This window comes from Larus michahellis, chromosome 11 (assembly GCF_964199755.1).
Source record: "Larus michahellis chromosome 11, bLarMic1.1, whole genome shotgun sequence".
Lineage (NCBI taxonomy): Eukaryota > Metazoa > Chordata > Aves > Charadriiformes > Laridae > Larus > Larus michahellis.
In genome coordinates, this window is record NC_133906.1 from 4,929,241 (window position 1) to 4,952,937 (window position 23,697).

Sequence of the window (23,697 nt, forward strand, 5' to 3'; positions counted from 1 at the left end):
CTATTTGGACACTTTCCAGCTCACCAACCTGTCACATTGAATAACTTCCATCTCCCTGTGGCACTCAAGCATTTTTTCAAGAGAAATTTCTCAGCTTTAAGTACACTTGTCTTTGAAAACTAACACTGAAAAAAAAAATCCAACTTGTGTACTATACATACGTGACTGAATTCATTCACTTAAGAGTATGTGCTGTATCTTATCTCCTGACAGTAAACCTTGTATTAACAGTTTCCAATATATGCTCCAAAAGAAATATTGAGCTAGAAATCTTTTCTAATTCATGAGGCCTTTTGTTCTGAAACAGCCAATGGAATGTACCACCTCTTCAAAGGAGATGGTTGAAACTGTAATTTTATTAGAGTAGAATAAAGGAATTTCGAGTACCGTAGTTCTGAAAATTATAGTCAGAAATCAGATCATGATTTTATCTTTCAGTGCATCTTCAGCGCTTCATATGAATGGCACTGCATCATCCCAAAGCATAGCCAAATCACGCTACATTTTCATTCCTAAAACTTGCTTAGCTAAGTCCATTTTTCGGCTCCTGCGAATACCGCAGCATCTTCTCTACCCAGCCTCACGAACCTGAAGTAGTTTTGAAATCGTGCTGTAATATTACTGAGATAAAATCCTCTCATCTCTTCCATCACTGAAATGTTCCCTTTCCGAAGTCAGAAGCTTACATCCCACCTTGTAGTACTTATCCGTGTTAGATCCTCCTCCCCATCTTGATCCCACCTTGAGGTAGTTCACAAAACCTGCTGGCAGGCTTTATAAAAATGTTCATGCCACCTTTCTTAGGTCCTCGTTTCTTAGTGGCTCAAGCAAGGTTTTTCAGCATTATTAAAACCACTGCAGTAGGGAACATCTGAGCACATAGAGGAACATCCCCAGAACTCTTCTGTGGCAGTGCACGCAAACGGGATAGTCTGTGTACTGGCAAATGGGAATAAGTAATAGAAGAATACTACACAAGACAACCTATGCACTGGAGAAAACTCCCGACACCAAACTATTCTACGCAAATTGTTCCAGCTTTTATAATAAACACATTTACCTTCATAAATAGCTTTTTGCTTTATTGTGTGGGACCCAAAGCAGTAAGACTCCTTGTGATCAATGACTGGCCCCTGTACACAGAGGCTATTTTAAAATCTCTCTCACCAGCTTCATCTTTCCTTTTCTCTGCTAGGTTTTTTCCTCTGTATCACAATAAGCTGCAAATTTGCACTTCTGGGGGATTGTTTTTACTGTATAGGCTCTGCATCCTTTTATCCGTTTTCATCTCAAAATATTCCCCTCAGAAGCCTCCTTGCTATTCATCTGTAACTTTCGGTACATTTCCATTCATTTCCTTCTGCAAGAAACGCTATCTAAAACATGTTTGCTAAAACTTCTTCCATCTAGTCTTAGAGGGTTTTCTTTCAAAAGAGAAAACCGTTTTGTTTCAGTGCCAATGAGATTCTGGAAGAAAATTTTGTGAAATCACCAAGACTTTCATACCAAGCCACCCACTGCATGACAGCCTGCCCTTGCTCCACGATTTTGCTAGCAACAAATCCCTGCGATCGCCACATGCTGCCTCTGGATGTTAGCTTCATAAAAGGAAAAACTTGAGTCTCATCTGAGTCTCTGACATCCTCAAGTTTGGGACATTTGCAAGTTAAAGAAAAGTCATGTTTGGAAAATAATCAGACAACATGTTAGCATTAGTGCATAAACCTAGTGACTGTCTCTGTTCAGTAGGTACTGCTTACATTCTATGTTCAAACGGCAGGGAAAAAGCCATATAGTTTAGAGTGTCTAACTAAGCTGTCAGAAAGATGCTATATAAGTCTCATGAACATTAAAACCTTGCGATTTCAGAATTTTGCCATTTTGAAATTAAGCCTGAAGCTGTAACTGAATAAATATATCCACCTTTTATAAAATTAAATTAGCTGAGGTATTGTGAATAATATAACCACAGAAACATAAAACTTCACACTATATTTAAAGAGGCCCCATCAAGGAAAATAAAGATGCACTTGGCTGGATTTTGCAGAGTTTGGGAATGTGTGCTATTTTTCCTCTAAAGGCAGATGTACTGGCTTTTTATACAAGATTTTTAAAACTGTGAAGCTTTCACGTAGAACAATACAAAAGGAAGCCTAAAAAGTTCTCTCTGACTTTGTCTTTTATTTCACACTTTATGTTTTTTAAAAGCTCCAAGAAACTCACCCCGTTTCTGCTTATGTTAGAAAGATATCTCCTGACAACATTTTTTTTTCCACCAGTCCCTCTGTCCTGACCAGGGAGAAATAAATGCAGTGTCAGCAGAAATCCGTGGTTGCATCTGCAGCACTTCACTGGACCCTCAACGATGCAGTGGGAGCCCACCACAGCCACCTCTTTGCCCAGGGGCAAGGCACAAACCCAGGGTACACAGATGGAAACAGAGAACTAAGGTTGTGCCAAAGTGTGGGCCAGTAACATAGGGGATACTTGGCAGCACAGATGCAAACAGTGAAATAAAACAAACAAAAAGAACTAGTTTGAGGTCTCTCACAATCCATTCTCACCGCAACGTTATTAGCCAGGCAAGTACTACACAAGTCAATTTTAATGGTTAAATCCAAGAAACAAACCAAAGCATACCATAGAAGCAGCTGTACTTCAGTAACATCAGAATGAATAAAATAAAGGACATCTTGAGATAGAAAAGAAACAAAACATTTACAGAATTTTCAAGACAGTCCTTTGCAGACCCTAAAAAAAATTTGGGCGCCAAAGTTCAGTTTATTACTATTAGTGACTATTAAAATAATTCAACTGCTAATTATATCCATGTCCTGACAAATATAACTGGTACATCAGGTAACTGCAAAGTGGGATATGTTTTTGTACTTTGTCACAAACCCTTTTTACAATCAGTCAAAGTGTTCTCAGATATGACAGAAACTAATAATACCATCCCAGCAAATTCTGGAGTGAAGTCTTCCAACAGAATTGTTACACTGACCTGAACAGCACGCTGTGTAGCACAGTGGCTAATAACATGTTACCTGAAGAGATATTCAGTGGTCTGGGCCGAAGATATCCAGTCACTACATACAGTGATGACCATAGTTCACAATTTCGTTTCTCATGTGCACTTCAGCACTTCATCGGTGTACTTTTAAGACCGACTTGGACTCTTAAAGGACTGCCACAAACATTAATTATTTCAGTTGCCTCCAATCTGGAAACTGCAATACTGTGAAAGTAATTGATGAAAGTGCCAGACGAAAGATAGCACCTAATTGCAGCATCCGTATTACAGCTACAGCTGTTGACTGAACATTGGAATTAAATACCACCTTTTTCAAATGCATACACGGCACCAACTCCAGACCTACAGATTTGTGGTGAAACTAACAGCAGCAATTTACCAATTCCTTAGTCTGGAAACGTTCCATTGCTAGTTCAGACTGGGGAAGCCTAGGGAGTTGTCAGGACACTCACGAAATGAGTGGAGCAGAACCATGCTACAGGTGCTGTAAAAACATGCAACTGGACATGGAATGGTTCAGATTCCACACCCTGACAAATATCCAAATCCAACTCCAACACAAAGTAAGTGTACGATAACATTAGAAAACACCCTGCAACCTAAGACAATGCAGGAAAAATATGCAGAGGAAAAATCGATTCGGAAGCAATTTGATCTTTTTTCCCCCCTCATAGAATGAAAGCTTCAATTAAAATTTTTATTTTTCCCCAAAACATTAACGTAGTAGTATTTACTTGATAAGGCTACAAACTGCATTTAAAGATGTCTATCGCTTATTAATTCAATAGTGAAAATGAATAATGTTTCAAAAATACTCAACAGACATTTTTGGATGAGAAGAAAGGAATGTTTTCATGGTACAAAAGGGTAGGAAGCTTTCAGTGAAGTATGAACCTTATTTATTCTATCTTTAAAGTTACCCACATCAAGAGAATGCTACAAGTTGCTTATACAATGGTATTCCATTATTCTAGTATCATTCTACTCTAGACTCTCAAAATCCCCCAATAACCTGATGCTACTATACAAGAGCCTGCTATAAACATGAAGGTTACCTTAAATTAAAGGTGAAACTATTAAAAACCATTCTGCAGTCCACCAGACTGATTAATTTCTTTCTGTACTTCCTGAACTTAAAAGTTTGCAGAAAAATAGGACTGTAAACTACATTGAGGTTTCTTAGGTTATAAAAATGTAAGATGTTCATTATAAACTGTCCTAGAATGACTTGCTGTGACTGTTGCTTTAGAGTTTACCTTTGAGGGAATACTGAACAAAGCAAAGTCTCGATAATAACATTAAGAATTTTGACAGTTACAGAACCACTAAATTATTAAATTGCTTTATATTCTTAGACTTTAAAGATTGCTTCCACATTGGATAGAGTACTTTTCATCCCAACTGTAAGTTTTACATCTCAAAAGAAAAATACGTACCACTCTGTCTCATCATATTTTTGCCAACATGCATGTTTTAAAACTTGTGCTGCACTGAAAAGAAGAAAGAAGGCAAAGCATCAAAACTTGACTCAGGTCTGCGGATGGAGGGAGAACAGACAGTCAACTTCAAACTATTGTTTTGATTTAGGCTTGGGGACGAGGGGAACCCAATGCAGTCCAGCTAAGGTTGTATTATTGGCACAAAAGGGCAGGAAAGGGGGAAAGGAGAGAATTTTAAGCATCATCCAATTCCAGTGGTTTTAAATCCATCTCTAGCTCTTCATGCTACCTGGTGATGTGTGTTTCCCTTTACTCTACATGGATTTCAGAAGCAGATCTAAACTTATGCTCAACATGTCTCATTATTTTGAGGAAACAAAGCCAACACGAGTTTTATAATAAGTAGAGACAGGGTTAAATTCAACAGCTTAGCCAACATCTACTGTCAAAGTTCCTGACAGAGAAAAAATGAACACGAAGACAACTGATGTCCGAACCAATGCGCCTAAAGCACGTATTTAGGCGCGTACTCATTAACCAAAGAAGTTTCATTTCAGGCACTGATTTTCCTTTTTGAAAGGCAGGGGCAAACCTGCAGATGGAATGAGTCCTCTGCAGTGTTTAGTCTGTCATCCAGCCATTAACAAGCACGCAGTTCAGAACGGCTACAACAGAGGCAGCCTCTTGTCCCACCAATAGTTTAGGAATATCAGAGACATCCACAACGTGACAGAAAAGTGACAGTCACACAAATTTCTTAGAAACTGAGGATCATGATTCTCCCACCTAGGAAACAGGTTATTAACAAACACAAACCATAATTAAATAAATCAAGATGACTGTTTAAAATGAAAATGTCCATCTAGCTGCATACCATAGAAGAACTGTATTATACAGGATAAAACACAGATCAGACATGACATAAAACTACTCAGTCTGAATATATTATCTTACAGTTATTACAGCTCTGTCAGCTGTCATTGTATCCACAATGCTCAAATTCATCTGCTGTTTAATCTTTGGTAGATACATCATCAGGAAGTGGCAAAAATTTAAAGTGGATCAGGAATTTTAAAGTATCGATGCTCAAAAGTATAACAAGGTAAAACCCACTACTCACCTTCTTGTTGAAAGCCCTCACAAAATGCTTTTAGCCTAGTGACTTTACTGAAGAGGGTCTGGCCAAACTTGTTTTTCAAGAAATACTGGCTTTAAAACATGCATAAAAGAAAGGCATAATTCTACAAATATATGTCACAATTTCACTAGAAGGAAAAACGCTTTTTCTTTTTTGAGCAAACTAATAAAATGGAAAATTAAGGTGTCAAACTGCAGCTGAACGAGGTTCAAAACCATGTCAAATATTCAACTTTCCCCACAAACTGCTGAAAACCCCCAGAACCACCACGCTTGCACATCTGCGCTCTTACAAAATCCCCACTGCCCTTTGCTACAATTCCTGCACTTTCCCATAATCCCCACTTATCCTTACCAGCTGCATTCCACTACCCACAGCTTCAGTCATTAGACTGAAACAGGAACTAAAAAATACGTTTGACTCAAGAAATCAGGAAAGGAGACAGGAAAGATGGAAAAAATAATTAAAAAAAAAATATAACTATCTTTTGTGGTCAAACATCCTCTGCCTCGCTGGCTAACTAAATTGCGTGTGCATTTCTAAGAACTCAAACCCACCATCTTGAGGGTGGAAAACCAACCCCATTGCTGTTTGAGGTGGCGGGCTTTGCACCTTAGTCTTTTCCAGGCAATTCACTTATTACACCTTGGAACACACAATTGTACCGGAGCTGGAATAAATTCACAGGGGACAGTAACTATCACCATTAAGAAGTGTGGGCGCAAAGCATGCAGAGACTTAAAAAAAAAAAAATACTCAAGATTTGCTTTAACACTATAAGCCAAGCATAAAAGAAAAAAATGCAATCATATATATATATATATCAGATTCACATACTCAAAATACTGAAAAGAGGAATGTGATATATGCACCATTTAAAAATAACATTAACTTTCAAGCACCGAATAGGCCACTTGCTTCAACAACCAGTGAAGGAAGAGACTGGAACAAATGCACAGTGCTAATTAAGCAAAACAAGGCACAAGGCATTTCCTCAGGACTGATGGGCAGCTGCCCAGGGACGGGACAGGGAGGAAGAGGAAGAGGCTGGATGCAAGGTCACAGAACCCTGGCAGACGTTAAATCCCAGTAAATTTTCCCTACCAAAACTGTTTTTATTATTATTACAAGACACAAATTTAAAACAGACATATGCTTTCTGAGATGAGTAAAATAAGTTAAATTAATACATTGAAAGCATTTCTATAAAATAGATCCCTATAATTTTTCATACTTCAGTCAATATGTGGAATAACAAGCAACACAAGAACTGTAAATTGCAGTGCCAGAAAAGAATGAGGAATTATATCCTGGGCAAAAGAAAACGTTATTTAAACTTAGTAATTGGCAATGTTACACTGATTTGTTAATCTAAACACAGACACCTATAACTCATTGAAATTCACTAGTTTGGGTTTTCAATCCAAATATTTGAGCATTCTTTTCTATATATTCTTCTATTTCAGCTTGATTTAATATAAATAACAGCATCAAAACTTTCATTACAATAATTCATATGGACCCCAGACTGCTGGATGCCAAGGTAGCTAAAACTCACACAGAATTAAAATAGCAATTTGCAAATTAAGAATGCAAGAATCGAGCTCACATGCCTCTATAGCCAAAGTAGAGAGCTCTCCTAAAACCCTTGAGGGCTTTCTACTTGTGTTTGAAACACTAAGGATTAGATTTCTAAAGCTTCTTTCTGAATTTAATTGGACAAGTATAACTTTTAAAGTAGCCCATCTGCCTGGAGCACAGCAGTCGTGATGGGAAGTGGAGAATGCTACTGCAATATTTGGATAAATTCTCAAACAAAACTGTAAAAAGCCTCCAGTAATTAGTGGATGATATGAGAATTCAGAACTTGGCACCGGAACTTTATGTGCAGAAACTGTTTGACTTGTTTATTGTGTATACTTGTTTCCACTGAACAAGCAGTACAGTGATTTAAGCAACTTAATGCTAGCATATCATGAAAGTAAAATTTGGTGTTAATGTACGTATTTACTTCCTCGATGTCTTATGCAACATTCCTCTCTGCAGTGAAATCGTCCAACACTCATTTTCTCCTAGAACTTAATAATAGAATAATATCACATTATTACTTTGCTTAAATTATATTACATTGCTTAAATGTTACATGAGGCTACATAACAGTAACAAGATCTTTCCCACTGCACCCATCTCACCAATTCTTGTAAATTAAACATGGTAAAGCTTGTGTAATGCTTAAATAAAAGGTACACTAAGAAATTTTTCACGCTGAAGGTGGTGAGCCCCTGGCCCAGGTTGCCCAGAGAATCTGTGGCTGCCCCATCCCTGGAGGGGTTCAAGGCCAGGTTGGACGGGGCTTGGAGCAGCCTGGGCTGGTGGGAGGTGTCCCTGCCCAGGGCAGGGGGTGGCACTGGATGGGCTTTAAGGTCCCTTCCAACCCAAACCATTCTGTGATTCCAATGAAACCACCAGTGAATTAACAGGTAACAGGTTTAATAGTAAATTAACACTATGCTGGGAATTTAGCCCCAGAGTCTTAAAATTCACTGTAATCCTAGAAGCAGACTATGTCGGATTATTAAAAATCCCAAAGAATGTTTCCCACATTTTGCATAAATTTCTCCTCTTATCCCTGTTTTATTCCAGCAGCTGGTTTCAGATTTAGCATAACTTATTAAAAATACAGGAAAGATACTTTTACATACAAGTACATCTCAAGAGTGAGTTTTGAAATTCAGGATTTAAAATCTATTACTAATCCAGCACTATTCATCGCATATACCAAATTTGGGCTCAAACTAATCTGGAATGATCTGGGTAGGAGAATTCACACTTGTGAGGAAGTCTATCACACAGATGATGTGGGTAAGAAACAGCAAGACCGTCCTTAACACTGTAGAAACCTAGAGTGAGAAGTCCTGGCAGAAATACAGAGAAGTTAAAGGGACACAATTTGAACAGACGACATATGGCGCACACTCACCTATACGGCCTATCTCAGGAAGCCATAACAAGTCTAAATTTGTAGCAGAAAGTTTGCCAACAAAACTCTATCAAAGCAACTTACAGTTTGACGTAAAAATATTGAAGCAACAAGATTAGTCTTGGCCTATGTGATCGCTAGTGATATTTGAAGCTGTACTCACACGGGTGAAGGGCAAGACTTGGTTTTCACTTTTACTGCCTTTATATTGTCTTACTGCAGCTCTGGTACCTCACAGGTTCATTAGCAATGCATCGTGACACGTCTTTTCCATACCCTGTTGTGCCACCAGTCAACACATCATAGCAGATGGGTTTGTATTCCAGGAAAGAGGAAACAATACACTGCACAACCCTTCAGTCAGTAAAACGTACTGTAAACAGTAAAAGGAGCAGCCTGGGAGTGACTGCCTACCTTAAAGGAATCATCCATGTCTACACTTGAGCACAGACTTACAAACAACCCATCCTGGTACTTCCCTAATCTGCATTTGGAGTGACAATTCATTAGCACTTCAAATGTCACTAATGATACTGCTTTTATAGAATAAAGACAGAGAACTTCAAAGCTGTCAGTGCTCATTACACCTTAACCTATGAATAAAATGTCTCTGCGGCAAACATCCTCATAATTGCAGTGGCAGCTGTGACAAATGGGTCAAAGGTTTATTTTTTCGGGTACAGAAAAGATTAGTGGTTATATTACACTTGAAAAAGACTACAATACTCACAACTTAAATTTTGGTAACAGCTGGCTCCATAATAAAATATGTTCTCTTACTTTCCTCCAGTCTTCCTAATGCAATACATGGTTGTTATGACTATATTATTGTCCTTTTTTCAGAAATGTAAGTTTTAGTGGTCACTCAAGATGTTCCATGTTTGTTTTTTCACTATATGAGCTCTGGACAAAAGTGACAAAGCACAGCTTTACAGGCCAGTCTCCTGCATGCAAACTGAGCAGAACACTTTACACATATGTGCAGCCAATTTTAATCTTGATTGCCAAATAACTGATACTGCACAGGAAAGAGATTTTGTCTCCTCAGAAGAGGTTCCACTTGCATTATTCACATTTTAAAACATCAGGATAATTTATTTTTCCTTGATCAAGAGCTGTGCTCAAATCCAAATACTTAGAAATGAGGAGCCCTAAAAAAATAAATTTAAAAAAAATCTGCATTTTGTTCGAACCTAAACTTGCCTCCAAATGAAGAACTTACATTTGTATTGTTCAGTTTTTTGTTATTTTTTTAAAAAGGAGATTTGATAGATCTTTAAATTTGAAAATGGGTAAGTTTTAAGTTCTATATTTGGGACCAGATTCAGGCCTGCACATGAATACTGATCACAAAGAAAAAACTACTCCTCTGAGTATTTTATAACCATTTCGGCGGGGTTGTATTTCATATGAAGAAAACTTTAGACACTTCAAAATTATAAATCATTTTTCAGTTTCTGTACAAGTATCTCACTTTCAAAGCTACAAAACCACTGGAGACAAAAAGTTATTAGGAGACAGCGGCAGAAAATTACAGTGTTTAGCAGTGTGTTCATCTACAACTGTTGTCTTTTTACTTTCAGGAAACATTTCCTGTTATGCCGTATTTGCTGGTTATTCCACCTGGACCACTCTTCTGATGCCAAAGTATTTACAGAACTTCCCCAAATGAAACAGTCCCTTGGATACGACTGGCCTCATGCTTGCATGAACTGAAGTAACAACTACACATCAATAACGTCTCTCACTGAAACCCACTGGATGCTGGATTTTTGTGGGTCAGAAGCGGTTACATCTTGCTTAACTGTTTGGGAAGATTAGTTTCATTTGCAACATTAAAGAGATGGCTAAAGAAAAAAAACTCTCTTTGAAGAAAGCAATTCAGCTTGGTATTAATGGATATATTCCATCAGTAAAGCTATGCATCAGAAATGAAAATGCCCCCAGAAGTTACTACTCTTTCTGTTTAGACAACATGCAAATAAAACAGATGTGACCGGTCCATCAGAAAACACCCCGGATCACTAATGGAGCGCTGACTGTCAAATAAGAGCCATCAGGAAAGCCACAGACTCAACCTCACCTTTAAATTAGTTAACTGTAAGCATAATGGCCTGTGGCAATTTTGTAGTAAGAAGATCATATTAGCTTCAGAACACAAGGATTTCTGCATTCCCTAGCTAAAAGAAATCTTTCCTTAAGCTTGATATTTAATTTCTTTATCTTGGAGTTTGGTCTAATCAGCAATTAAATTTGAAAGAGAGCATGTCAGTTAAAAGTACACATAGTAACAACAAGAAGAATGAAAAGCTTAGCTTCTTCAGGAATAAGGTATTCATTTGCATCTTGGGAACAATCTTAATATACGGTTCAAATGACAAATGAAATGGGTCGCAAAGAAACACGTTACTTACAGACATTAAATTGCGATTCAATGGCCCAGCAAAACATGAAAATGCGCCCAGTGCTATTGAAACGGAACAGTCTGGATTCAGCTGATTTTATGCGACAGCCGCACCACCGCAGGACCAAATCCCAGCAAGTTCGATTCAAGGATGATGGTGTGAACACAAAGACGGAAATGGATACCAATCCTGCCCAAGACATAGCATTCACGACCAGAAAAATGGAAATATTTAAGGATCACGATTTTTTGCTACATCAATCTCCATCTTTTCCAAGGGCTCAGAAGGGGCTTCGGAGTATTGCCATACAAACATCTCCTAGCCTCAGGAAACACTTCCCGGTTTTCAAAAAGAAAAAGCTGACAGTAAGCAAATCATTAACAGAAATGCCAACAGAGCCTGCAAATTCTATCCAAGTAAATGGCAATCTTTCAGAACAAGACATTATGTCTTCTGATCTCTGTTATTTAAGAATAACTAATGATTTGGAAGATGGATTTAGGAATAGTGAGGTGGACAGTCAGTTAAGTCAAAGATCACCAAAAGCACAAAGCAATGGACCTATCCACTCAGATGATGTCTCAGCATCAAAGACAACTGTTTCTACACAGGTGCCTGAATACATACACGTGAGTTTTCCACAACACAGCAATGTTTCCATGGATGCATCAGACACAGCCACGAATTTAAGTAATTCACTGCGTTCTTCTACTGTCATAAATAGCAACGAAAATAATGAAAACAGCACTCTGTCATCTAATTCTGAAAAGGCGTACCCTTGCCTAAGCAATTCTACTAACTGCAGGGAATGTGATCCTCATTCTGACTCTTGTGAAGCAGATAAAAGTGATTCCGAGCCGCTCGTAGCCAGCAAAGCCGCAAGCAGTAAGGAAACTACTCCATTATCACCTCCATCAAACCACAGTTCATCTCCTTGTTTCCTCAGAGACTATCAACAGGCAGGAGAGCACAAAACAGACTCCAGCTGTGTGACATTAACAAATGATGATCACACAATAATGTCATTGACCGACAGTAACGTGTCAAAATCTATTCTGTCATGTAATACTGAAATGGAGAAAAATTCTACCCAGTCAGATGTTTCCCAGTGTAACAGCTGTTTCGAAGGATTTCACATAAAGTCTTATCTGCCAAGGAATGAAATAAACCCACAAACCAACAAAGAGATTAGTGAAATAAATCAAATTCATTTGGCACGTGGCGAACTCTGTGCCCTACAAGGCAGGCTGCAGTCTGTAGAGGAATCCTTGCAGTCGAACCAGGAGAAGATTAAAGTCCTTTTGAATGTAATCCAAGACCTGGAAAAATCCAGAGCCCTCAGTGAAGGGTATGGTGCATTTTAATATTAGTAATTCATCAGAAGTGTAAAGTAGATGTTAGCATTCTTTTAACCTTCGCTATTGAAAAAAATCTTTCCTGCGATATTTAAAGATGAGTTTGCAAAAACTGCATTTTATGCTGGTTTTCTGGTATTTCGGCCTCAGCAGAGAAGCAAGTCTCTTTATAGCTTGGCTTTAGCTGACACTGCCTTTACGAAATCCAGCGAGAGACATAGTTTATTAACTCCTCTTTTTTTTATTTAGATTTATGGTGTCAGATACAAAGCCACCAACACCCGAGAGCTGGCAGTCTCCATCTAGCTAAAGTCTTTATGCAGTTGAACAATAAAACCCAGCAGTTTAAAGTGCGAACGTAGAACAACAGAAATCTATGACAAACCAACTCTCTCTAGCAACTATCAACTAGCAAGGTCAGATACGCATTTAGTGCCACAGCAGTCCTATTGCTGAGACAGTTTATATCAGCAAAACCACGCTTCTGTTCAATGAATTACTACTGCCTTCACAGGCAAACAAAAGTACTAGCGGCGAAAGCATAGCATCTGCAGACATTTGGGGAGCACACTGCTAGTTACATTTCATGATACCACAAACAACACAGCTGCCTAAAGGGAATGCCTGAAGAATAGGAAAAGGCACAATGCCCGTAAACTTCAAGAGCTTCAGTATGTCAGGGAGATTTCATGGGAGGTTGAGGTAGGTGCTTAAAAGGGATTAAATGTATGAACATACAACATGTAAAGACTGTTAGCAAGAGCTCACTTTGGAATCTCAGAGTTTAAAATGACTGCTTTCTGCACTACCATAAGAATGCATGACCTGCATTTATTTTTAGTACTCTCTCAGAGTGACTATTACCCAAGGCTGCAAGCATCATTTATGTAATTTATTTATGCAACTTACTTATGCATTATTATTATTAAAAATAATAATACAAATGCAACTAAAGTCTAAAGATTGGACATTTTTGTAGGACAAGGTTAAAATAGAATTTTAAATATTTCTAGGCTCAGAACAGGTTTTAGAATATCCTAATAACGCTTTCCAAACCATTAACAGCAGCTGCTACTTACAGGAAATGCATCTAGCATTCTGTTCTGTTTTATGATAATGTAGTATATCTTACAAATAATTTTTGTCTTTAAAAAAACGACAAATAAATCTTTCTAAATATCAAGAGAATAAAGGTTCCATTTTATTTTTTAAAGATAAAACACCACAAAGTCTATGTTATCATACGTTTAGTTTTCTACTTAGCACAGCTAGCTTAGGCATCCAGAATGATCATTTACGCACATCTGGTTTGCGTGTAAAACTGCATCCTTCATTTTAAAATCAGACCACGTGTATCAATAGTATTTACTGACTACAATTAAGGAATAAATTTGATAATCTTCCACATTTCCACAAACTGCAAACATCGCCAGGAGGCGGCTGCGCTGAGATTTTTGTGTAGGTTCAGTCTCACAGAAATAGCCCAGAACATGACACTGACTTGTTCCCATCACTCAGCACCAGGTCTTTGCACTTGCTCCCATGTGAACAGAAAAGGTTTGTCTGGTTGCACAAAAACTGTCAGGATATAACCAACTGAAGCCACAATTCTATACGGCCCAATTTTCTTACAGCTTCTGGAGAAAAATAAATCTATTCTGAAGAATTCTTTGTTCCTCCAAGTATTTTACCTGGGACTTGAAATTACCTTCTTGCATTTCTGAGGAATAATTCTCCAACTCACACTCCAAATACAAATTCATACTCATTAAAAAAAATAAAATAAAATCATATGAATCAAATTAAAATGTTATTTTACTCTGCACAGATTACCTTTCTTATCTGGAAATATTAACCAGTAATGTCCATCTGGCTGTTAGCATGAAAATACTTCTGTTGGCTTCCCCTGTGCCCACATAAATTTTTATTCCACATAACAATTTCCCCATATAATTCATCTCCAACTATCTTCTCTTAGAGGGTTGCTCTTAGTCATTTTTCTCTATCCGAAAAGCCCAGACAATTTTCTAGCACCAACTTTGTAACAGCCTATGCACAACAGACAAAATCCAGGTGGACACACTGATAACCAAAAAGCAAAAACATTTATAAGCCACCAAAACCCAAAAGTTTGGTTTAGAAGCAAGATCCAAGGTGCGGGCAGGGAATCCCCAGTGTGTGTCAAGCTTGAGCAATCACTTGGCTGTGGTATATTTCATACAACTACCACTTGACTATGGATCTTTAGGATATTACAGAAAAAATACCCACTCCTTCTCCCCTGGGTGTAGTTATGTATGACAGAGTGGACAACTTTCAATTACATTTGTAAATCTGACCATTACAAAGAGTAACTTGCAGTGAAGCACAGTCAGATTATTCAGCAATATTTATAGTGCATTTCTGTTCAGTTACTACATGGTTGAAAACAAAAACTTTGCCAAATATCTTTAAGTTTCACACTGAGATTGAATGATAAACTTCAATCCCCCTTGCGAGAATCATCTAGCAGTAAAACTGAACATTCCAGGTACTGTGGAGGTGACAAACAATGCACATGAAGAACCTCCTCTTCAATTCCAAAAGCAATCAGAAAATTATTGTGGTACCAACTAAACTCCCCTAATTAAAAAAAAACTCATTAAATATAAGTGTTATGCATCCTTCAAACATAATGAGCCACCGACCTCAAACTGTTTCTACTACAGATCTCTCCATCATAAAAATGATTCAACTCTAGTTGGTGTTAAGTATGAAACTCACTCTTGTTTTCTCAATACTCCATATTTGTATACTATCAGTAGTACAAATCTGACTTCCTTACACTCAAGTGAGGAAACACGAAAAGGGAAACAATGGAAAGCATAAAGGTAGACATCAGATTAATTGACCAAAAACCATGGATATTCAAATATTTTCAAGCGAGTTTATAAGGAGCAGTCAGTCGCATGTCTAAGTGTTTTCATAAGAAGGATTCATGCAAGAACCAACAACCAGAATCTTAACAGCACGAAGTGAGAAAGATGCAAGACAAAACCAGAAATCAACATAGGGTCGGGGTTTTTTAAAGCAACCCCCTAGTTTAGAATTTGACACTGGAACTTTTAGTGAGGATAACAGAAGTGGTGAACAGAATTACTTTTATTCATGAAAGATTCAAAGATCTGTTAAAGTATCTATAAATAAACATTACATGAACTACTGTCTATTACAGGCGTAACTTCTATCACACTGGGCAAGACCTCAACAACTGCAGCACCTGCCAGAACACCGCATGTATCATTTACAGGTACTTCACTCCTTCACCCAATTTTGTATTGTCTGTATCTCTCTCACAAATGTACAATGCAACATCTTGCTCACAGCTATGGAAGGTCTCAATTATTATTAATCTAGTTTTTAACAAAAGACCAAGTGGTATGTGTGAGGCGGTTTGTTTGTTTTCCCCAGTAGAAAACAATTAATATTGGTGTTATCTGGAAGAGGTATCGCACTTCTGAGAATTCAAATAGAAGTTTCCCAGTAACATTTCACAGCATTATTATTACTAGCATGCTTTGAAAAGCTTTTATGCCATTTCTCATGATGAAATTCCCTCTTGTATTAAATTTTTAAAGCTAGGATTTCTGTAATAAATTTACATCTTGGAAAAGATAAACACTCAATTCTCCAAATGCCAGTAAGCTATAGCTACAGTTCATGTTTACTTGCAAAACAAAAACAAACCTCCCACACTTCTCACTTCAGTAAATATTTATTTGTTATTATTTTGAGAGAATGTAATTTCAGTGTAAGTTACTCCAAATTCTCCAAATTTAAACTGCAGTTTATGTTAAACTCTTATGACCAAAAGCTCTGTAGTATTGTGTTCTGGAAGCTGTTCTTGTTTCAAATGCTATCTCTGTACACACTGTAAGAGTCTTCAGCTTGCCAGCCATCCACCAAAAAGCTGGCAGCTACAAAGTCTTGGTTCTACTGCACACACAGCTTGTCCACTCAGCAGAGGATTTTACAGGGCTTCCACCAATAAACACGTTATCTAATCTTTGCAACCTGAGTTATGAGGCAGAAAACACACATCTTCAGTTATTTCATTCTGTAATAAGGGCTCTCCACAGCACATTAAGTAACATATTGCACAAATGCAGCATAATCAGAGCTGGAGCTCACACTTCGCCGTTTCAGATCCTTCCCAGTACTGCCATACACTGCAGACTTCAGAGAATGAAGAGGAAGACGAGTGCATGGCCAAAATGATACCTTAGGCCTCATTTGGAGAGGTAGAGAATACTTATTCAAACCCAAGCTAGTGGAGAAACTCTAATACTGCTATTTTAATCCCATCTTTTTGCATTCCTTTTTTGTTAGGGGCATTTGCTTAAAAGCTGCATATAGCAGCTGATGAGCTAATTACTTGAATTGCATGCTTGTTTTCCTTGCTATACACATCACAATTCTGATGTGCTGTACTGTTTTAATGTTTTGGGGTGGGTTTTTTTGGTTTTTTTTTGTTTTGGTTTGGTTTTTTTTTCAAAAAGCTCAGTGGAGAAAGAACTTGCCAGTCACATATTGTGAAGATCAGGTACTGAAGTTAGACATTACACTGCAAAATGAAGGAGAAGTTGATTTGAAACATCTCCTAAAACTCTGAAAGCAGTAATTGTTATCACTTTTTGCTCTAGACAAACCCATGAAATTCTTGTGTTTTATGCAGCCTAAAAGATCCATGGAAGTATTTTTCCCACTAACGTAGCATCACTGTTATAGAATCTAGTGTTTCATCTTGCTCCCCGTTCTCCTGCTCTTAAAGAACCTATCTCGGCAGTGAGTCAACCAGTGTACAAACAGAACGTTAGGTTACTGTCACTGACCCATCTTTATCATGCACATTTTAAGCAGTCCCTGAGCCAAACAATATCCTAATCTCATATCAAGCCAAGTGTGGATTACACTGATTGCTAAGGTAATCAAGAGCTTTTCAGTCTAACAGGGACCAGGTATATAGTGGCTGTAAGTTTAGCTTTATTAACCACCCAGCAGGGTTATGTGACATGACTGGGGACTTCCCAATCTAGATTCTGTAAGACAACTGTATTATAATAAACAAATGCAAGTAGCAACTGACCTCTTGCCTCTAGAGATCATAGAATCATCAAATAGTCTGGGTTGGAAGGGACCTTCAAAGGTCATCTAGTCCAACGCCGCTGCAATAAGCAGGGACATCTTCAACTAGATCAGGTTGCTCAGAGCCCCGTCCAACATCACCTTGAATGTTTCCAGGCATGGGGCATCCACCACCTCTCTGGGCAACCTGTGCCACTGTTTCACCACCCTCATCGCAAAAAATTTCTTCCTTGTATCTAGCCTAAATCTTCCCTATTTTAGTTTAAAAACATTATACCTTGTCCTATTGCAGCAGGCCCTGCTAAAAAGTCAGTCCCCTTCTTTCCTGTAGGGCCCCCTTTAAGTACTGGAAGGCTGCTGTAAGGTCTCCCCAGGGCTTTCTCTTCTCCAGGCTGAAGAACCCCAGCTCTCTCAGCCTGTCCTCACAGCAGAGGTGCTCCAGCCCTCTGAGCATTTTTGTGGCCTTCTCTGGACCCGCTCCAACAGGTCCATGTCTTTCCTATGCTGAGGGCCCCAGAGATGATCTCTCCAATATTAAATTAGAAACTTTGAAGAAAGGAAGAAAAAAGGAACATGAGCAAATGCCATCCTTACATATGCTATAAACTGAACATGTCATTCTCCAGCACTTATGATCTGGGACTACTGAAAAGTATTAAGCTGCAGTTTTAGCAATAAGCCAATAAAATTGAAGAGACGCTGAACAAATTAGTCATTATATCACTTTCTTCTTTTATATTTATTATGTATTGTTCCTTGTCCAGAGACCCCTCCCCAGTTCTTCTAAATTAGAATAATCCTATTGCTTTGTTTTTGCCAGCTGAGTTATTTCTTTAAAAAAACCAAACATATTAATTGTAAGGGAAACAAGCTTCTAGTTAATTTTAACATATTATTCAACAACGTTTATGGATTTCTATGTATATACAAATACTTAGAATTAATAGTGTTTAAAGATACGTATATTTACTAATTTTACAGATTTCTTCTACTCAGTGCCCAAATTGGTTTCAGGGCCTTAATGGGACATCCCAACATCCCTCTGAAGATGCCTTTTTCCTCCCAAAGAGCTTGCATTATGCAAAATGCAACCAGCTCCTTTCTACTCTCTCCTCCACCTGCTAAAACTTCCACAGCCAACATACAGCTGATACAACTCCCACTCACCTGTCCAGAAAAGATGGTTGAAATAAAGAAAAAACATACAGCACTTCATCTTTTTCATTTTGTTTTTCTTCGTTTGTTTTTGTTTAACTGTACTGGTTGCATCAGACTGCATAATCACAATCCACATTGATTCTTTTGAACCTTACACTTATTTCTGTGCGCATACCTGCTCTTATCTAATTAACATCTTGGGTCTCATTTGACATCAATAATAATTATGGGTTTCAATGAAGAAAATTAGTTACATTCTGCTTTCCTGTTAACTAATACCACTTATCTCAAAGACTTACCTATTGGCTTAATTTCACTTATTTTCAGTCCTAGTAGGTCTCCTAGCAGGAGACATTCACATTCAACAGTTAAGCATGGGAGAGTTTTGACTCCATGCCAAGCATATGGCTGAGTTAGATTACAGTATTAAAATCTGACGACTGAATAAAATGCATCGAAAGGTCATCCTAGTACCTTTTCATTTTTCTCCCTTAATTTTTGTCCTATTGTTCTGGGCGCAACGCTGGAGTTCTTAGCTCATATAAAGAAAAAGGTTTCCCTCAGAAAATATGAAGAGATGAACTTCTTTTAAAAGCAGTATCTTATAACCTTGTGTTTTAACCAGGCTCCAATATTGAAAACATGCCAAATTATTCTAATGATTCCACATGTTTTTTAAAGAGGGAACGTCTCACTTACTAGCTTAAATGTCTTCATTTTTCCATAGTGTAGAATATGACTTCAGACAACAAGAAGGAAGATTTCATCAGATTTTGAAAACACTGGATAACGCAGAGCAAAATCCAGCTTCAGCTTCACCTCAGAAGCTACCATCTGATCATCCAGCTCCCGAGAAAAAGGAGTTAAGAAGAAAAACAAAAAAGGTGAAAAGAAAATGCTTCTGGTGGATTTGACTTCCTTTTGGAGCCTTTTACATTTCAAAAGACGCTAGAACAGAAAGAAGCTTAAAAGTACACACCTGAAAAGGTGCTATTACGAAATTGCAGAACTAATGAACATTAATTAGAGTATCTGAAAAATCAAAAGAATTGAATTTACTTAAGTCTTCTCACTGATTAAAGGCGCATGAAGATACTATTTTCAAAAAGAAATTGTTTCTTTCAAAAGGAAGCTTTCTCATTTTTTCCAAGGACATTTTCATATGCTTTGTAAGAGTTTTTTTTCAACTTTCCAAAAATATCGAGGTTTAAATCTCTACTTGAAAAACGAATGCTAGACAATGCTAAGGGTGTCGCACAGTCTTGATTTCCTATTTATATGTAACATGAACTAAAAAGAAAGAACTTCATTGATCTTCTAACAGATGACAAAATGAAGAACAAATTTAGAGGAATCTACATTGTTCAAACAAATCTCTCCTCAAAGGAGACAGTTATAATTATTTCACATCCATACTGAAATATTTTTGTTGCTGTCATCTTACATTTAACAACAAAAAAGTAATTTCAGGTGAAGTTTTAGTCTGTCCTTTTACTGTTTCAATTTAAAAAGCAACCATTTAGAAGTTTCAGACATAAAATCATAGAACAAGAGAATATCTTGGTAACTCTAGTATTAATCCCCTACTCAAGCAAGGTCAAATTACATGAATTTGAGTGTTGAGTATGTCCAAAGACAAGAATCCATAACCCCTTGGGGCAAGTTGTTCCAAATTTTTTCTTAACATCTGACCTGAATTCCCTGTGTTCTAACTTGTGTCCATTACATCTTACCCTATCCAAACACGCCTTCAAGAAGAATTAGACAGATAATAAGACTTCTCTCCTAAGCCTTCACTTCTTAAAGACTGAACAAATCCACTTTTCACCACCTCTCTTCACATGTTACGTGCTGCAGCCCACAGTCGTCTTGGTGGTCTCCCTCCAGGGAGCTGATGTCTTTCATCTACCTGGGAGCCGAAAACTAGACAACGCCTCAGATGTCATCATGCAATTGCTGAATAGAAGGGAAAACACACTTTGGCTACTGTCTTGCTAAAACACTTGCCCAATTTGTCCATTTAAGACCTGTATCAATACACCAAAATATCCCAAGATGTGGATTTCTGGCCTTAAGGTTTAAGTAAGTTGACACATGATACAAAATTGATCATAAAAAATAATATTTAATGACCTTATCTGTATTATATAAAAAATATATATGCTGAAAAGATTTTATCACATGTCAACACAGTTATTTCTTTCCTTCAAAAACAGTCAAGTTACCAGCTAGCACAGGGTCTGCCAATGTAACCTAATTTGGGGTTGATGATACTATTATTTCACTCATGAAAACGTGGTCACCTTTCATATGGGGGGCAGAGAGGAAAAGGTTTTCCAAAGCAAGTTTAAAGGGCACACTGTAAAGCTCAATTAATGTATTTTACGTTTAGTGGAATGTACTGCAGACCTTTTCTTAGAGGTGACTCTGGTTAATTAGTTCAAATGGTGCCAGGGTATTCAATAGATTAAGCCCTGGATCCTATTTTTCTAAATCATATTGTATTAATTGTGTAATGTTAGTTTCAAATGTCTGTACACTTTTTGTAAACTTCTGTGTTCCTTGAATTCTTAGGGGTAATTACACATTTGAAAACACATTAAAAACAATTTTGCACAGAAGAATTTTGCCTGGAAGAACTAATTTTTTTTGATAAAACTAGTCTTCATTTAGAAGAGAGTATGCTATGTGACAGGGCTTAATTTGTCAAAGGACTTAAATTATTTAAAGGATTTAAAGTTTTAAAAAACGTTTCCATCTTAAGTTCAGCCAGTACCAAAATGACATGCATAAAATTATCACTATTTTAGAATTTTTACTTGCAAAAAGTATGCCTTTAGTCAGACAGAAAAGCTCTTCAATAATAATTTGAGTGTATAACAAAGTTAAGAATTGAATTATTACATCAGAACACGCCATTATATTACACTCAAATACTCATCCTGCTTATGCTGGTATGCCAACAGCATTCCTACTTTGCATTAGTCTCTATAATTGATATAATGAAGGATTTACTAGTGTGTAAATGTTTCTTGTGCATTGAAAAAACATTTTAAGATTAATACAGTATCCCCCATGGTAAAGGTATAAAAATAAGCAATACCAACATGTGTAACACTAGCAAAACCAGTAATTTTTTTTCTGTAATGAATTGCTTTTCAATAATTTGTTATTACATGAAAACAGTATTTTTGTCTTTTTTTTTTAATAACCACAAAAAAGCTCATTTTAAGCCATCTGGTTTTGCAAACATAATGAACACATTGCCTGCAATACCTTTTCAAAGGACCCAGATTATTCAATTTAAACAAACCACAGTATTTTGGTTCACCTCAAGCACCAATCAGTTCCTGCAGCCAGTAAAACTATGCAAGAACAGAAATACTCTATTTAGTTTAAGAAAGTCCAACCGAAGACAGTTGTAAGCAAGGCTCTAAGTCTTTCTTATGACCTCAACTAGCATCAATACTCCTAAAAACCTTAAATATACTGATTTAAATCGTTACAAGTTTTATGTTTTAATGTCTGATCTTGATGGAGTTCAGAACTGTAGACAAAATCTCCTAGTCAAAATTAGCCTTTGTTTTCCATATTCCTCAGTCGGTTGTTTTTCAATTCTTTCTCAGTGAGTAAAGTATAGGTTATCCAAATATGGATATGAAACTGTAACATATGCACACACAGCAGCAGGGAAACACTGAAGGTATCTAGGCCAACTCACTCTCAGCTCCCAGTGCTGCAATTTAAGAACATTCACTTGTCTTTCAGCCTACCCTCTGGTCGGTGTTTTAAAATTCACTCCCTTCAAGACATCTGTTTTCCTTGAAAGAAAATATGAAATTACAGTGCTGCTAAAGCACTGACCTTCAGAAAGGTTGCTCCTAGAGTTCTCCACTTCAGTATAACAAAGGAGATTTTTTTTTGAGTTACTATTAGTAACAAAGTTGCAACAGCCAGCCAAATTCTAAAATATGTAAACGTTCAAACAAAAAAGGCTTATTGGAAACACAGACAGAACTCCCTCATTCTTCTTGCAGAGGCTTAGACTACCATGAGCAAAAGCATGCAATAATTTAACTGAAAATAAAGTAGAAGTATGCCAGAAGTTAATCATTCCTACAAAAGAATAAGCATCAGTTTCACAACAAAACCACACCTACTAAATGCAAGACGTTATACCCAGACATCTCCCCAGTACAACACACACGATAGGCTTTCTACATAAAATTCTAAAGGCAACATTGGAGCAAAAGGCTATTTGTTACATTAAAAGGCAATAGTGGAAAAGTGTCAGTCATGGCATGCATCAGCCACAGCAAGAGGGTAAGACTGCTTTGTTGCTGTATGTTTTGTTTATATTTAACACAGAAATTTATATCCTAGCAACACGAAATAACTAAAAATTAATAGCTTTGTAACACATAATTGGAGAATCTGAAGTATTTGAAGATGTAATGCGTAAGCATTGCATTTTTTTATTAATATTTTTAAAATATTTTAGTAATTACTTTTTAGTTCATATAGGAACTAAAAGAATTACCAGATACACATTATGCAATTTATGATGTCAAGACCGGAAAAGCAATAGAAATGGGTAAATTGTTAGAAGATAATAGTGCCGCCTATAAAAATTTCTCTGATTTAGAAAATTACGGTGTAATGGCTAAAGCCAGCTCCCAGAGTAGGAAATAAATGTTAGAAATCCATACAAACATGCTGTTAAATAAAATATTTAAAAAAAAAAAAACAAGAACACAAAAACCCCAGAAACCAAGAACAAAAACCCCCAACCCCCCAGCTGTCTGACAGCACTTACATACAAAATATCATAGGCTTCTCTGAAAAGCCTATTTAAATGACAACTATAATATGCTATTTATAAAACCTTGCACAGAACACGGCATATTCCAAAGTTACTGTATTTGAAATTGCTGTTTTAAGGAGTAAACCTAACTCTCTTTAAAAATTCAGAATGTATGAATAAAATACTGATTTCTCTTGGTCACATAACAGCAGTTCATGTGGGGCTTTTTATAGTTTTGTGCACTATAGCTCTTTCAAAAA

At 37.1% G+C, this 23,697-nt stretch overlaps 2 protein-coding genes across 2 annotated transcripts in view; one reads left to right on the top strand and one right to left on the bottom strand.

Annotated features, from left to right (window-relative positions):
• DOCK2 (dedicator of cytokinesis 2) overlaps nt 1-23,697 on the bottom strand; it is a 196,222-nt gene that overhangs the window by 92,058 nt on the left and 80,467 nt on the right. The gene's annotated exons all lie outside the window — the stretch shown is intronic.
• On the top strand, nt 10,856-19,547 carry INSYN2B (inhibitory synaptic factor family member 2B). Its single transcript, XM_074604303.1, has 3 exons — nt 10,856-12,344; nt 15,566-15,640; nt 19,361-19,547. Exons 1-3 carry the CDS (start codon nt 10,966-10,968, stop codon nt 19,545-19,547), a joined length of 1,641 nt encoding a protein of 546 aa, XP_074460404.1. The 5' UTR covers nt 10,856-10,965.